The following is a 12,688-nucleotide window of genomic DNA, read 5'->3' as shown; positions in this document are numbered from 1 at the left end:
CTGAAACCAAAGCAGCGCCGTTCAGATTTGCAGGACATAGGGGAACTCCTTCAAAAGTTAAATTTTGAGCTGAAATACTAAGAAAAGAGGCAGCTGTGCAAACAAGCAATAGTTCTATGTGAACGCTGGGCTGTGTCAGGAGTCGGTGCCTTAAAGGAGACAGCTTTTTGTCTCTTTTAAATGATTTGAAGCTAATTTTTATTTTTAAATACAATGACAATCTGACCAACTTTCCTGCTTTTTCATAACCTTCACTCACCTGTCAGCACTTGACAGGTTCTCGAGGAAACTTGTGGCACAGACACGCGTAAGGACTTAAAAACACTTTGAAGAATTTTACTAAGGGAAGGGTCAAGCGACCGGGGGTGGCAGAGGACACACGGAACTACCGCAAGAGCGGGCTGCAGGTGGTGGTTCTGATTTCTGCCCCGAATCCCGGTGGTGGAGGAGCGCGAATGTGCACACGTGGCCATCTTAAACGTCTTTGAAGACTTAAGTTTTGGGTTCAGCATTTGTACATAAAAGCACTCAAATAATTTCCTTGCTTAGTTTCTGCCTTTTCTCTATAAAAGTCTTTTCTAGCCTTGGCCAGTTGGGCTCCGCAGTTAGAGCGTCTGCCCGGCCAACCGAAGGATCATGGGTTGGATCCCAGTCAAGGGCACAGACCTAGGTTGCAAGTTTGATCCCTGGCCCTGGTTTTGGTTGTGCAGGAGGCATCCAATCAGTGTGTCTCTTTCACATCGATGTTTCTCCTTCTCCCTCTATCAAAAAATATCCTTGGGTGAGGAGTGAAAAAAAAGGTAGCACAAATACTAAACAAAAATGAAAGAATAAAATGGTCTCATCTAGTCCCAGCCTGGTAAAATTCAGAACACCAAGGAACAAGTGAAAACCCTATAAGCTTCCAGAGACAGAGAGAAAGCAAAATACTACTCACCTCTCAAACACATTGAACTAGTAACAATCCTAGTAGCAAAGCTGATGTAGGAGACGACTGAAGTAAGGCTTTCAGTCATGAGGAAAAAAATGATTTTAAACCTATAATTCCACCTTGTACCAAATTATCAGTCAAGGAGATGACCAGATAAAGACAGTCCAAGCTATCCATAAACTTAAATGGGGGAAAAATGCTCAAGGAAGTATTCCAGCAAAATAAAAAGGAAATATAAGAAGCAAAAACAAGATAAAAAGAACAGTGGGGGTTGAGTATGTTCTACAACAGTGATTCTCCAGTCCGCGGGCCGAGGCTCTAACCGCTGAGCCAAACTCGCCAGTGATGCTCAAACTTGAGTGTGAGAAGGCAAGCCGGGTGCAGACAACACCCTTAGCTCGCAGTGCAGAGACCCCGGCCCTGGCTTTTGGAATCCCTTTACATCTGCCAACTGCCTAAACTACAGTGGAACTAGAAAGCCCCCAAATACCCAGAGGTTTATCATGTATAAAAGGTGGCTGGAACCCGGTGGGGGCTTAGCCTTTGGAAGTGACTCTGCTGGGTCAGCACCAGTGTGCATTAAACAGTCCTTTTCTAATCCTCCGAGTGCGTGCAGTCTGTCTCTTCCTGCCTAGAGAATTTCTGCCACAACAAGCCTGCATAATAATCACCTGGAGGGCTTGTTTGAAAACCTCCTATTGCCAGTTTCTCAGTCAGAAGGTCTGGAGAGGGGCCTGTAATTTGCATTTCTAACAAGTTGCCAGGTGATGCTAATACTGTTGGTCTAGTGTTCACACCTGGAGAACCCCTGCTTTTCAAGAACCTGGCTTCTCAAAGTGGAAAGTGTCAATTTGCATCACCTGGGGGGATGTTAGAACTACAAACTGACTCCTCTGGTTTCTACAGAATCAGAATATGCATGTTAATGAGGTCCCCAGGTGATTCTCAAGCACATTAAGGTTTGAAAAACAGTTTCAGAAGTAGTAAAGAAAGCTGAAATGAAATGTAAAAACAACCCATTCCCCTGCCGGTGTCACTCCATTGGTTGGGTGTCCTCCTGGGCAGGGAAAGGTTCCAGGTTTGGTTTGATTCCAGTCAGGGCTCCATCCCCGGTGGAGGCATGCAGGAGGCAGCCAATGGATGTTGCACTCTTGAGTGATGTTTCTCTCTCTCCCTCTCCTTTTTCCTCTTCCTAAAAATCTTTAAAAAAACCAACCAACCAGCCAACCAATAAACAAAAAAAATAACCTATTAACTCTGATACTTGGAATGTTTTTCTTTGAACGGTGGAGGGGTCATGGTGTATGTTTTGATCTTTCTCTTTGATCTCAATTATGCCATTAAATTCTATAAATAATCCTTGATACTATAAGTCCTGCATAATGGGTATACATGTTTATACCCAACCCCAGGACAAAGCAAAGAAAGCATAATTATAGTTAAAGAATAATACAATTTCATGACCCTTGACATGGTGAACCAGAAGTATATAAACTGATGAAAACCAGGAAGTGAGGTCAGAACAGAAAGCTGGAAGGTCATGTCTAATAAAATCCCGACTTAATCCGCTGGCAGATAATGTTCAAAGTTGGTATATGTAAATATAGTGATAAATGTATGTTTTTACAGATTATAGCAATTACCAGAAGAACTAAAAACAAATAAGCACAATCAGAACATTTATCTCTGGAGAGTAGAACTAGCCTGATGTGAAAAGGGAGTAAAGTTTTTCTTTTAATTTTGGATCTTTCTATACAGTTTTAATTTTTTAATTTTTATTTTTCAATTACAGTTCATATTCAATATTATTTTGTATTAGTCTCAAGTGTATAGCATAGTGGTGAGACAATCATATACTTTACAAAATGATCCCTCTGATATTTCCAGTACTCCTCTCGTACCACATGATGATTACAATATTATTGACTATATTCCTCACTCTGTACTTTACATCCTTGGGACTAAACTACCAATTTGTACTTCTTAATCCCTTCACTTTTCACGTATCTCCCTAACCCTCTCCCACCTGGCAATAATTAGTCTGTTCTCTGTATCTGTGAGTCTGTTTCTATTTTGTTTATGTATTCTGTTCTTTAGATTTCACATATATGTAAAATCATCCAGTATTTGTCTTTGTCTGACTTATTTCACTTACCATAAGTCCATCAGTGTTGTCACAAATGGTTCCCATGGGCAGATGTTACAAGCGTGTTTGAATAATTCTGTAGGCTGGCAAGGAACTGAAACCTGCCAGGGATAAGCAGCAACTGTGCCCAGTCCCTTTGCTAAGAAGAATTGCTTGACTCGGGGACCTTATCAATAGGTACCGAGTCGGGAGGGGAACTTGCAGTTAGGCCATTTGAGGCCCTCTCAGTTTTACCAGATGTTAAAGCAGCATATAATATTGAGCCTTCATTTTAGGCCTAATCCACATATGGATATACTACATTTTGTTTATCCCTCCATTAGCTGATAAACATTTGGGGTATTTCTGATAGGGGCAGGGAGGGAATAATAGAATAACAGGGAATTAGTCATAGTGGGGCACCAGCTATAGTTATGCCGTAGTTATGCCATAGGTATAAGAAATGTTAAACACCCATGCTCTGTTCATCGCGATTGCTTTGTTCTGATTGAAGAAAGCACATCTGACCTGGCTGGGAGTTGTACACCCTGGGAGTTCACCTCAGGGATGCTGTCCATTCTCCCTATCTGAGAACAAGGGGGAACTGCTGGATATCATGGGAAAATTAACAACCTTGTTATCCAAGCATTGGAACCCTGGAGTGACACACGGGCGAATATCCCTGGCAACCCCCAGTCTGTGACCCGTAGCTCATATTCCTTCCTCTTGCCTGTAGCCATTTTACCTACTTTTTTTCTTTTTGCCTACCTGCTCTTCCACACACAGTCTTTGTCTTTCTACCCTTATATAAGCAGCCGGCTAGCAAGGAGGGGTTAGAGCAGATTTTACAGGATGACCTGCTGCTCTCCCATACTGCTGGCATCATTAGAAATAAACACACATATACAGTTCAACCTTGTCTCTGCTTAATTGGCTCAATAGTGACAGGCAGCCTGGACCTGTTTGTTATCCCATTTCATTTCTACTTTTTGACTATTATATATAACGCCGCTATGAACATTTGTGTTTTGTGTGGACGTATATTTTTATTTCTCTTGGCAAGGAATATACCAAGCAGTGGAATTGCTAGGTACTACAGTAACCCTGGGTTTCACATTTGAGGAGGCACTGAACTGTTTTCCACGGCACCTGTACCGTTTCACATTCCCGGCAGCAGTGTATGAAGGTTCCAGTCTCTCCACATCCTAATTAACACTTGTTATTGTCTGTCTTTGATTATAGCTGTACTAGTAGGTGTGATGTGGCATCTCACTGTAGTATTAATTTGCTTTTCCCCAATGGCTGGTGATGTTGATAATCTTTTCTTGTGTTTACTGGCCATTTGTATATCTTCTTTGGAGAACTGTCTATTCAACTCCTTACCCATTTTGAAATTTGGTTATCTGTCTTTTTGTAATGGAGTTGCAATAGTCTTTATATATACTGGATTCAAGTTCCTTATCGGATACATGATTTGCAAAAAAAATTCTCCCATTCTGTGGGTTATATTTTCACATTCTTGATTCTATCTTTTAAACACAAAAGTTTTAAATTTTGATAATGTCTAGTCTATCCAGTTTTTCTATTAGTTGTGTTTCTGGTGTCATAGCTAATAAGCCATTATACAATCCAAGGTCAAGGATTTACACCTATTTTGTCTTCCAAGAGTTTCATTGTTTTAGCTGTTACTCACTTAGTCTTTGATCCATTTTGAGTTAGTTTTGTGTGTAGGGTGGAGAAGGGGTTAAACTTCATTTGTTTAGCATGTGGCTATTCAGTTGCTCCAGCATTATTTGTTGAAAAGACTACTGACTATTGAGTTATGTTTGCATTCTTGTCAAAATTTAAATTACTGTAAAAGGTCTATTTCTGAACTTGTAATTCTACTCTATTGATCCATTTGTCTATCCTCTTGCTAGCCAGTAACACACTATCCTGATTACTGTAGGAAGTTTTGAAATTGGGAAGTATGAGTTCATCAACTTTGCTTTTTTTTTGCCCTCCAAGGTTGTTTTGGCTATTTTGGGTCCCTTGAATTTCCGTATACATTTTAGGATAAGCTTGTCAATTTCTGCAAAGAAGTCAGCTGGGATTTTGATAGAGATCGAATTGAATTTATAGATCTATTTGGGGAGAATTGTCATATTAAGAATATTAAGTTTACTGATCCATTAAAATGGGATATCTTTCCATTTATTTAGGTTCTCTTAATTTCTTTCAACTTTTAGAAAAAGAATATTAGTTCTGTGTGTAGAGACCAAAAGGCATCCATGGTCAAATACATTTAAGATTTACAGACTTAAATAAAACTAAACAGATTTAACTGTGGGACTTCATAAAGTATTTAATAAGCTACTCTGTGATGTGAAAACCTAGAAGGAATATGAGGCATAGCGCAGATTTTTTTTTCCTTCTTCTGTGTATGTTGTAGTAGCATTCCAAGAAACATACTTTTGGGAGGTGCTATTCTACTGATGTCTTTTCCCCTAACAAAGGGGCTCTACATCTTTGTAGTTTTCAGAGTGTAAGTTTGAACTTTTTTTGTTAAATCTACTTCTAGGTATTTTGTTCTTTTTGCTGCCCTTGTAAAGTGAATTGTTTTCTTAATATTCTTTATGGATTGTTTGTTGCCATTATATAGGAACACAATTGTCTTCTGTATATTGATCTTGTATCCTGAAATCTTGATGAAATTTGTTTACTAGTAGTTCTAATTGTGTGTGTGTGTGTGTGGTGTGTGCATGCGTTTCAGGATTTTTAAGACACAAGATCATGTTATTTGTAAATATACTTTTACTTCTTCCTTTCCCATCTCGATGCCTTTTATTTCATTTTCTGGAACAATTGCCCTGGCTAGGACCGCTAGCACGATATTGAGGAAAAGAGAACAGACATCCTTGTCTTGTTCCTAATCTTACGTGGAAATCATTCACTCTTTCATCAATAATTAGATGTTAGCTCTGAGTTTTTCTTAGATGCTCTTTATCAGATTGAAGACGTTCTTTTCTATTCTTAGCATGCTGAGTGTTTTCATCAACAAAGTTTTTTGTTTGGTTGGTTTTTTTTGTCAGAGCTCACAATGATACTGGTCATCAGGGCTGGGAAGTGGCCGTAACTGTCTCAGTGGTTACCAGGACTGCCCGGCCTGGGTCACTGTCTCACAACAGTGACAGCAAGTGCCAGTGGCACCAGCAGACAAAAGGAACAAAACTTTTCTCCATCAGAATGATTGCACGTGGTATGCATCATTGCTGTCAATGACGTTGAAGTTCTTATTTGCTGAAGTGAGCATAGGACTCCAGGAAGGTAAAAAAAAAAAAAGACAATTTTTGATCAAGGTGGGCTCTAGGGCCTTAGAATCACTTACTTTTAAAATATAAAGAAAGGGACTTTATTTTGTTTTCCATGCTGGTTTAATCATGATATATAAGTTCCTTTAATTTATTTTATGAATTTTTAGCGCAAGAAAAAAAATTCTATAACTCTGTGTGGTGACGCATGCTAACTAGACTGACTTTAGTAACCATTTTGCAATATTTCAAAGCAATATGTTGTACACCTGAAACTATCATAATGTTGTATGTCAATTATGCCTCAATAAAAAATAAATTACAAAAAGAAAAAGACCCAATGTTAATATATTGGAGACATAATGGAAGCACCTTTCTTTCTCGTCTTGTCTGCTTCCTGAACGCCCACCAACGAAGCCACATCTAATTGCCAGAAACCTCTGCATGGATACTGTTGGCTGACTTGTCCTCTCTTGTTTCTGCTTCTGGGGGAGGCCCGTGCCGCCACCTTCCCGATGGTATGGATAAAGTGAGGGTGGCAAGTGGGAAGTCTTCCTTTTGCCACACATTTGACTAGAATATTGACAAGGACGGCCTTTGTCTTTTTCTGAAGATCCTTAGACCCTTTGAGAGATGCGATTTTCCAAATTAGGAATGGGCGTGCTAATGTAGCAGTACCCAAAGTGTCCTCTGGGTGTCTCTGTGAGTTTCTTTCAGGGGGTCTTCAATGTAGAAGGATTTTCATAATCATATTAAGATGTTATTTGCCTTTTTAAAACTCTCATTCTCTCACGAGACTACAGAGTATAAAAAAGGTATTGCTTTGGTTTCAATGTCCACATTGCACATAATCTTCAAGGAACTGCTGCTCGTCAAGTTCTGGTGTGACTTCAAAGCAGAATATCAACAATTATCTGAGTTATTAAACTCTCCCTCTCTTTTTTTAGGTGCATATCTGTGTGAGGCTAGATTTTCTTCAGCTACTTCAACCAAAATAACAGACTAACTGCAGAAGCAGATGTGACAATCTGGCTGTTTTCTATTATGCCAGACATTAGAGATTTTCAAAATATAAAACAGTGTCACTCAAATTTTGTTTGGGAAAATACTTATTTTTCACATACAATATGTTTATGCTAACATGTAATGGATTTATTATCATTATTTTAAAACAAATATTTTAAATGTGTCAGTTTTAATTTCTAACATGGTAAATATCAACAGATGTAACCCACGTATATAAACAAAATATGTTTTTGATGAGGTCTCAATATTTTTTAAGCATGTAAAGGGGGGGGCTCTGATAAAAAAATTTGAAAACTGCTCTATTAAAAAGTCTTACCATGAATTCTCACCTCCTCCAGATTTCATTTTTAATACACAATTCTCTGAATTGCTCCTCTCTTCCTGTAAGCTTATTCCTTGTTCTTAGATTTCTCTGTTTTATCTTGTACCTCCTCTCTCCTCTTTCCACTCACCAACATGAATAGACTTTTAATTTTACCACCATCTGACAAATTCTCCACGGCCTGGATACCTACCTTGACCACCCAGACTGCCTTCCGTTGACTCTTCTCCTTTGCTCTATTTCTTCCGCTTCAACCACCCCTAGCCCACTAGTATTCTCTTGCTTGCCACCACCCCATTCTCTCCTTCCTTTGTTAAATCAAAAGAGTGTTCAGATGCCTGGACTGTACCTTGTAGTCCAAACCATCGGAGCAGTTAAAGACCACACACTGGATGGCAAGGGCTTTTGCTAGGTCTTTGGTGGTCTCGGTCTTCCCGGTGCCAGCAGGACCGGCTGGTGCGCCTCCCAGGTCAAGCTGCAAAGCCCCCATGAGGCACAGGTAGCAGCGATCCTAAAGAAATTGATAGACTGTCATTATTGAAGGGAACTGATTCTAGCCACAAGATCCTAAGTCCTTCCCTTTCTATAGGAGGAGGGTCATTCTTTTCTATGAAAGGTTTTGTAGGAACTGAATACTCAAACATCCAGGCACATAATGATGCAAACCTCTGCTTCACAAAGATGTACTCATAGTAAATCCTTTTAAGAGTTAATGTCACATAAAACTTCTCCAGACTATTTTGATAAAATAAAGCACTCTTGTTTCAACATTAACCTAAGTGATCAGTACTTACCGTGAGAGGAGTAATAACTAATCTTGGGCATGCACCCAAATATTCATAGCCGTAAGTGTACTGAGAGAGTGCCATTCTAGCCATACAGTTATTTAGGTCTATATTCCAGTAATAGCGCAGCTGTCTCTGCCAGTCAAAGGATTCGACTTCTTCTACCTACATAAGTGATAACAGTGATACGCATATTAGATGCACTAATTTCAGAAGGCAATAGATGAGTTTACTTAAATGAAACAGTTACCTTGGCTTGAACCAGTTCGGTGACAATGTCTCTTGCATGTACATCGATAGTAATTAAGGCCGTTATGATGTTTCTGTGTAATTTAGAAAGAGGGCCTCGAACTATTGCAGCCAGGGCATTTAATCTCTAGAAATTAAAGGAGAAATTATTATAATGAACTTTCAAAAATCAGCTTACATATATATTTTCTTACTATTAAATTTGGATTAGACATTTGCCCAAACTATCTAATTTTAAGAATTTATAATTCTGTGACCGAACAGGATAACAGTTTAACTTATTTAATTCTTATAACACTTCTATGAAGTATATATTATCTTTCTATTTTTTTCTTTATTAATTTTAGAGAAAAGAAGAAGAGAGAGGGAGAGAGAGACAGAAACATCGATGAGAGAGAACATCGATTGGCCACCTCCTGCATGCCCTCCACTAGGGATTTGGCCCACAACCCGGGCATGTGACCTGCCCGGGAATTGAACTGGCAGCCTCTTGGAGCACGGGTCGACGCTCAGCCGCTGAGCCACACCGGCCGGGCCTGAAGTACATACTATCTTTATCCCCATTTTCAGTTAGACAAAACTGAGGGTCAGAGGGGGAAGCAGCCACACAGTGATGAAGTGGTGAAAATGAGACTTGAATAGACATTTACCTGAGAAAAACCCATGCTCATAACCACCATGGGGTGATGTTGTTAGAGAAGATTGTTTTCACTAAGAAATTAAGTAAGATTAAGGTAGTACACCTTGCCTCAGGGTAGTTTTTCCTTTGATAATCAGAAAATGTGAGCATTTTAATGAAGCCAAGGTTTGACTAAATAAAAGCATTTTTGATGGATTGAGCTCCTTAGTCTCACCTATGTGGTTAAATCTTTTCCAAAGGAGAGCAATGGACACATTTGAGTCCTGAAGGCCTTGAACTGCTTGCATAAACCATAATCAGGGACCCACCTCTACAGAGAGGTCAATGGGAGTCTTTTCTCTTCTCTTTACTCTTTGACATGAAAAACTTATTGAGGACCTTTAATTCTATTGAAGATCCCTTCCTCTTTCTTTTTTAAAATTCTCACATGAGGGTATTTTTCCATTGATTTTTTTCAGATAGAGTGGGAGGGAGAGAGAGAGAAACATCAATGTGAGAGAGATGCATTGATTAGTTGTCTCCCACATGACCCTGACCAGGGCTGGGGATCGAACCCACAACCAGGTGCCTATCCATGATCAGGAATTGAACTCAAGACTCTTTGGTCCAAAGGCCAACACTTTAACTGCTGAGCCAAACTGACCAGGGGCCCTCTTTCTGTTTTAAGGGAGATTCTTTAAAAATGCAACATTGCTTGGAAGTAGAATTGGATTTGGAGTAAAAGATTAGACATAGCTGTAAAACGGTAGTTCCTAACTACAGCTTGAAAATTCTGGTAGAATGGCATTTAGATTCATTCCATCATTTATTGTGTTATTGACAGTTGCCTGAGGGTTCTATACCATAGTAGAAAAGCCCGTGTTGAGCCTAAGAAATGGCAGAAGTCCCGGGGATCCCCTGGATTGAATGAACTTCTGAGAGAGATATCCAGGTCTCAGTAAATACAATCTCTCCTTAAATACTGCAAAAAATTATGATCCTGACATTTTCCTCTCGAATTGTTTTTTCCTAAGTTTATAAGTATTCATATAAAATATTACACAAACACCTAAGAAAACTTGAACATAAATGGTTTCAGTGAGAACCTCAACGCGTTGGAAGTCACGCCAGAACACGGAGACAGAAGGGGCTCTGTCCTCACCGTACCAGTGAAAGCGGCGGAGACCACCTTGCAGAGCAATATGTTCGATGGCACCGTTAGAAATCTCACCTCAAAGTTGACTCTTTCAAAATCTTCCAGGGCCTCTAACCGATTATCATCTCTTTCCAAACATTCGGTCAAATCGCGGCACCAAGTAATTTGAGAAACGGTCAGGATCACCTGCATGGACACATCTCCTTTGAGTACGTGATGCATCTCACCGAAAGGGGAGTCTGGGCTGGCACTTTAAGGAGTGTGACGTACTTGAGAAGGGTGGCCAGCGATCACCCACTCGGTCCTCGGCTTCTCCTGGTAGTCGGCGATGGCCGCTTTGCACAGGCGCCGCAGGGATGCGAACATGGCTTCTTCCACTTTGCCCAGCCATTCCTCCACGTTGCCTCGGGCCTTCAGGCCTTTGCCCAGGGTGACCTAGAAGATAATCAGAGCAACGACAATGTGGCATTTGTAGGCTGCCCATGCTCTGTGCTTCCGTAGCAGAACCGAGCCATGGAAACTGAAGCCTGACCACAAAAATGGAATTTTCTCTTGCAATCCCGCTCTGTGCCTCTCTGCCCCTCTACTTAATTGCTTTATTTTATGCTTCCTTTTGGAGCCGCTCCCTGAAAGAGGTGCCCGTGTGCACTACATAAATTCCTTCGCTTTCTTTCCTGCTTGCTGCCCTCCGACTGTTGGCCCCAACCACTGCTCTGAACCCGTTAAGGTCAGTAAGGTTAGCGACTTTCTCCCAACTCTCAACTCCAATTGACGCTTTTCAGCTCTTTTCCTATTTCTCTCTCGAATGTCCAGTGACCTGACTGACTGCTGAGTCTCCTGCAGCTGTCCTTCTTCTGCCCTCCCTTTAAATTTCAGTTTCTCCTGGATCCTAGCCAGGGTCCGCATTCTTTCTTCTTCTACACAAGGGATGAGCAGATTCTTCTGCAAGAAGATCAATTCAGGACAAGTGAAATGTTTACGGGCTCCTTCGCTCCCAGAGACACCACTGTGCTCTAACTGGACTGAGGTCCTCGGCGAGTCCCTGCACCGGTCCCATGTATGCCATGCGCTCCCTCCCGTGGCTTCTCTCCCTCCTCCTGGCCGACCCTGTGTGTATATGCATGTGCGTGAATGTTGTGTGAAGTCACTTGGTTCCCCACCGTCTGCTGATACATTCACTTGCTTGGTGTTTACAGAATGCCAGCGCTGTGCAGTGCCCTGGAGACACCTCTGCCAATGAGGACACTGGGCACTGCTCTAAATGATTTACTTATAGCGACACTCTTTAAGGAGACACTGTTACTAACTCCTCTTTCCCAGATGAGGTTAAAGGTTGGGACTTGAGTTCAAGTGGCAGCAGGATCAGTGCTCTCAACCCGTCCGCTCCTGTGCCTCTTGGGAAGCTGAGTAAGACATGGGCTCCACTTTCTCCACTCTGTTCCCAAGAACAGAGCACATGCCTCTGTTCCTGTACTTCCCCAACCCGCTTTTCAGTGTTTGTTTGACTGTGTCTCTGCTAGCGAGCTCTCACAGGGCACGAGTTTTTTTTTTTTATCCTTACCCGAGGACATTTTTTTGATATTTTGTTCAGATAGAGAAACACTGACGTGAAAGGGACACATCAAGTGGTTGCCACCTGCATGACCCAACCAAGGCTGGGGACAAACTGCAACCGAGGTACATGCCCTTAGCGGGAACCAAACCCGGGTCTCTCTGGACCGCAGGCCGACGCTCTAACTGCTGAGCCAAACCGGCCAGGGCAGGGCACGAGTCTTATCTTGGTTATCCCTGACACTGCTGAGCCAGCGGCGTCCTGCAGCGGGAGCACCTGATGGATGCTTAGCGTGACAATGAGTGAACCTCTGCCCTCAGCCCCGGAAGAGTAACAAGTTTACCTGTAAAGGAGGAGAAACAAAAAGCACCTCACCCTTTCTCCCTCTGGCGACAGCATCGCTAAAATGTCATTAGTATACACTTTTTCTGGCTCTCCATCCACACCAGGGATTCTTCCCTCAGCAGGAGGCATGAGAGCAAACTCGAGCCTGGAGATGGAGTCGAAGCATTTCCTTAAGTGCGGCTGCACAGCTTGGGGATTCCGTGTCTGGGCCAAAATCTCCAGAAGCTCATCATTGGACAAGAAGTAAAATCTGGATGAAAGAAAATGCTTAAAATAGCACTTGAAAGG

The 12,688-nt window shown here is 41.5% G+C and overlaps 1 protein-coding gene across 1 annotated transcript in view; it reads right to left on the bottom strand.

Moving 5' to 3' along the window:
* Positions 1 to 12,688, bottom strand: part of DNAH6 (dynein axonemal heavy chain 6) — a 237,689-nt gene that overhangs the window by 128,697 nt on the left and 96,304 nt on the right. Inside the window, exons 25-30 of the mRNA XM_036262769.1 lie at positions 12,431 to 12,650; positions 10,774 to 10,938; positions 10,579 to 10,689; positions 8,730 to 8,855; positions 8,489 to 8,644; positions 8,044 to 8,205 (exon numbers count right to left, since the gene is read on the bottom strand). Coding sequence (XP_036118662.1) covers positions 8,044 to 8,205; positions 8,489 to 8,644; positions 8,730 to 8,855; positions 10,579 to 10,689; positions 10,774 to 10,938; positions 12,431 to 12,650 — 940 coding nt within the window. The remainder of the gene's footprint in view (positions 1 to 8,043; positions 8,206 to 8,488; positions 8,645 to 8,729; positions 8,856 to 10,578; positions 10,690 to 10,773; positions 10,939 to 12,430; positions 12,651 to 12,688) is intronic.

Source organism: Molossus molossus, unplaced genomic scaffold (genome assembly GCF_014108415.1).
Source record: "Molossus molossus isolate mMolMol1 unplaced genomic scaffold, mMolMol1.p scaffold_m16_p_15, whole genome shotgun sequence".
In the NCBI taxonomy this organism is placed as follows: Eukaryota; Metazoa; Chordata; class Mammalia; order Chiroptera; family Molossidae; genus Molossus; species Molossus molossus.
Note: the sequence above shows the minus strand (reverse complement) of the source record. Positions and strands in the feature narration are given on the sequence as shown.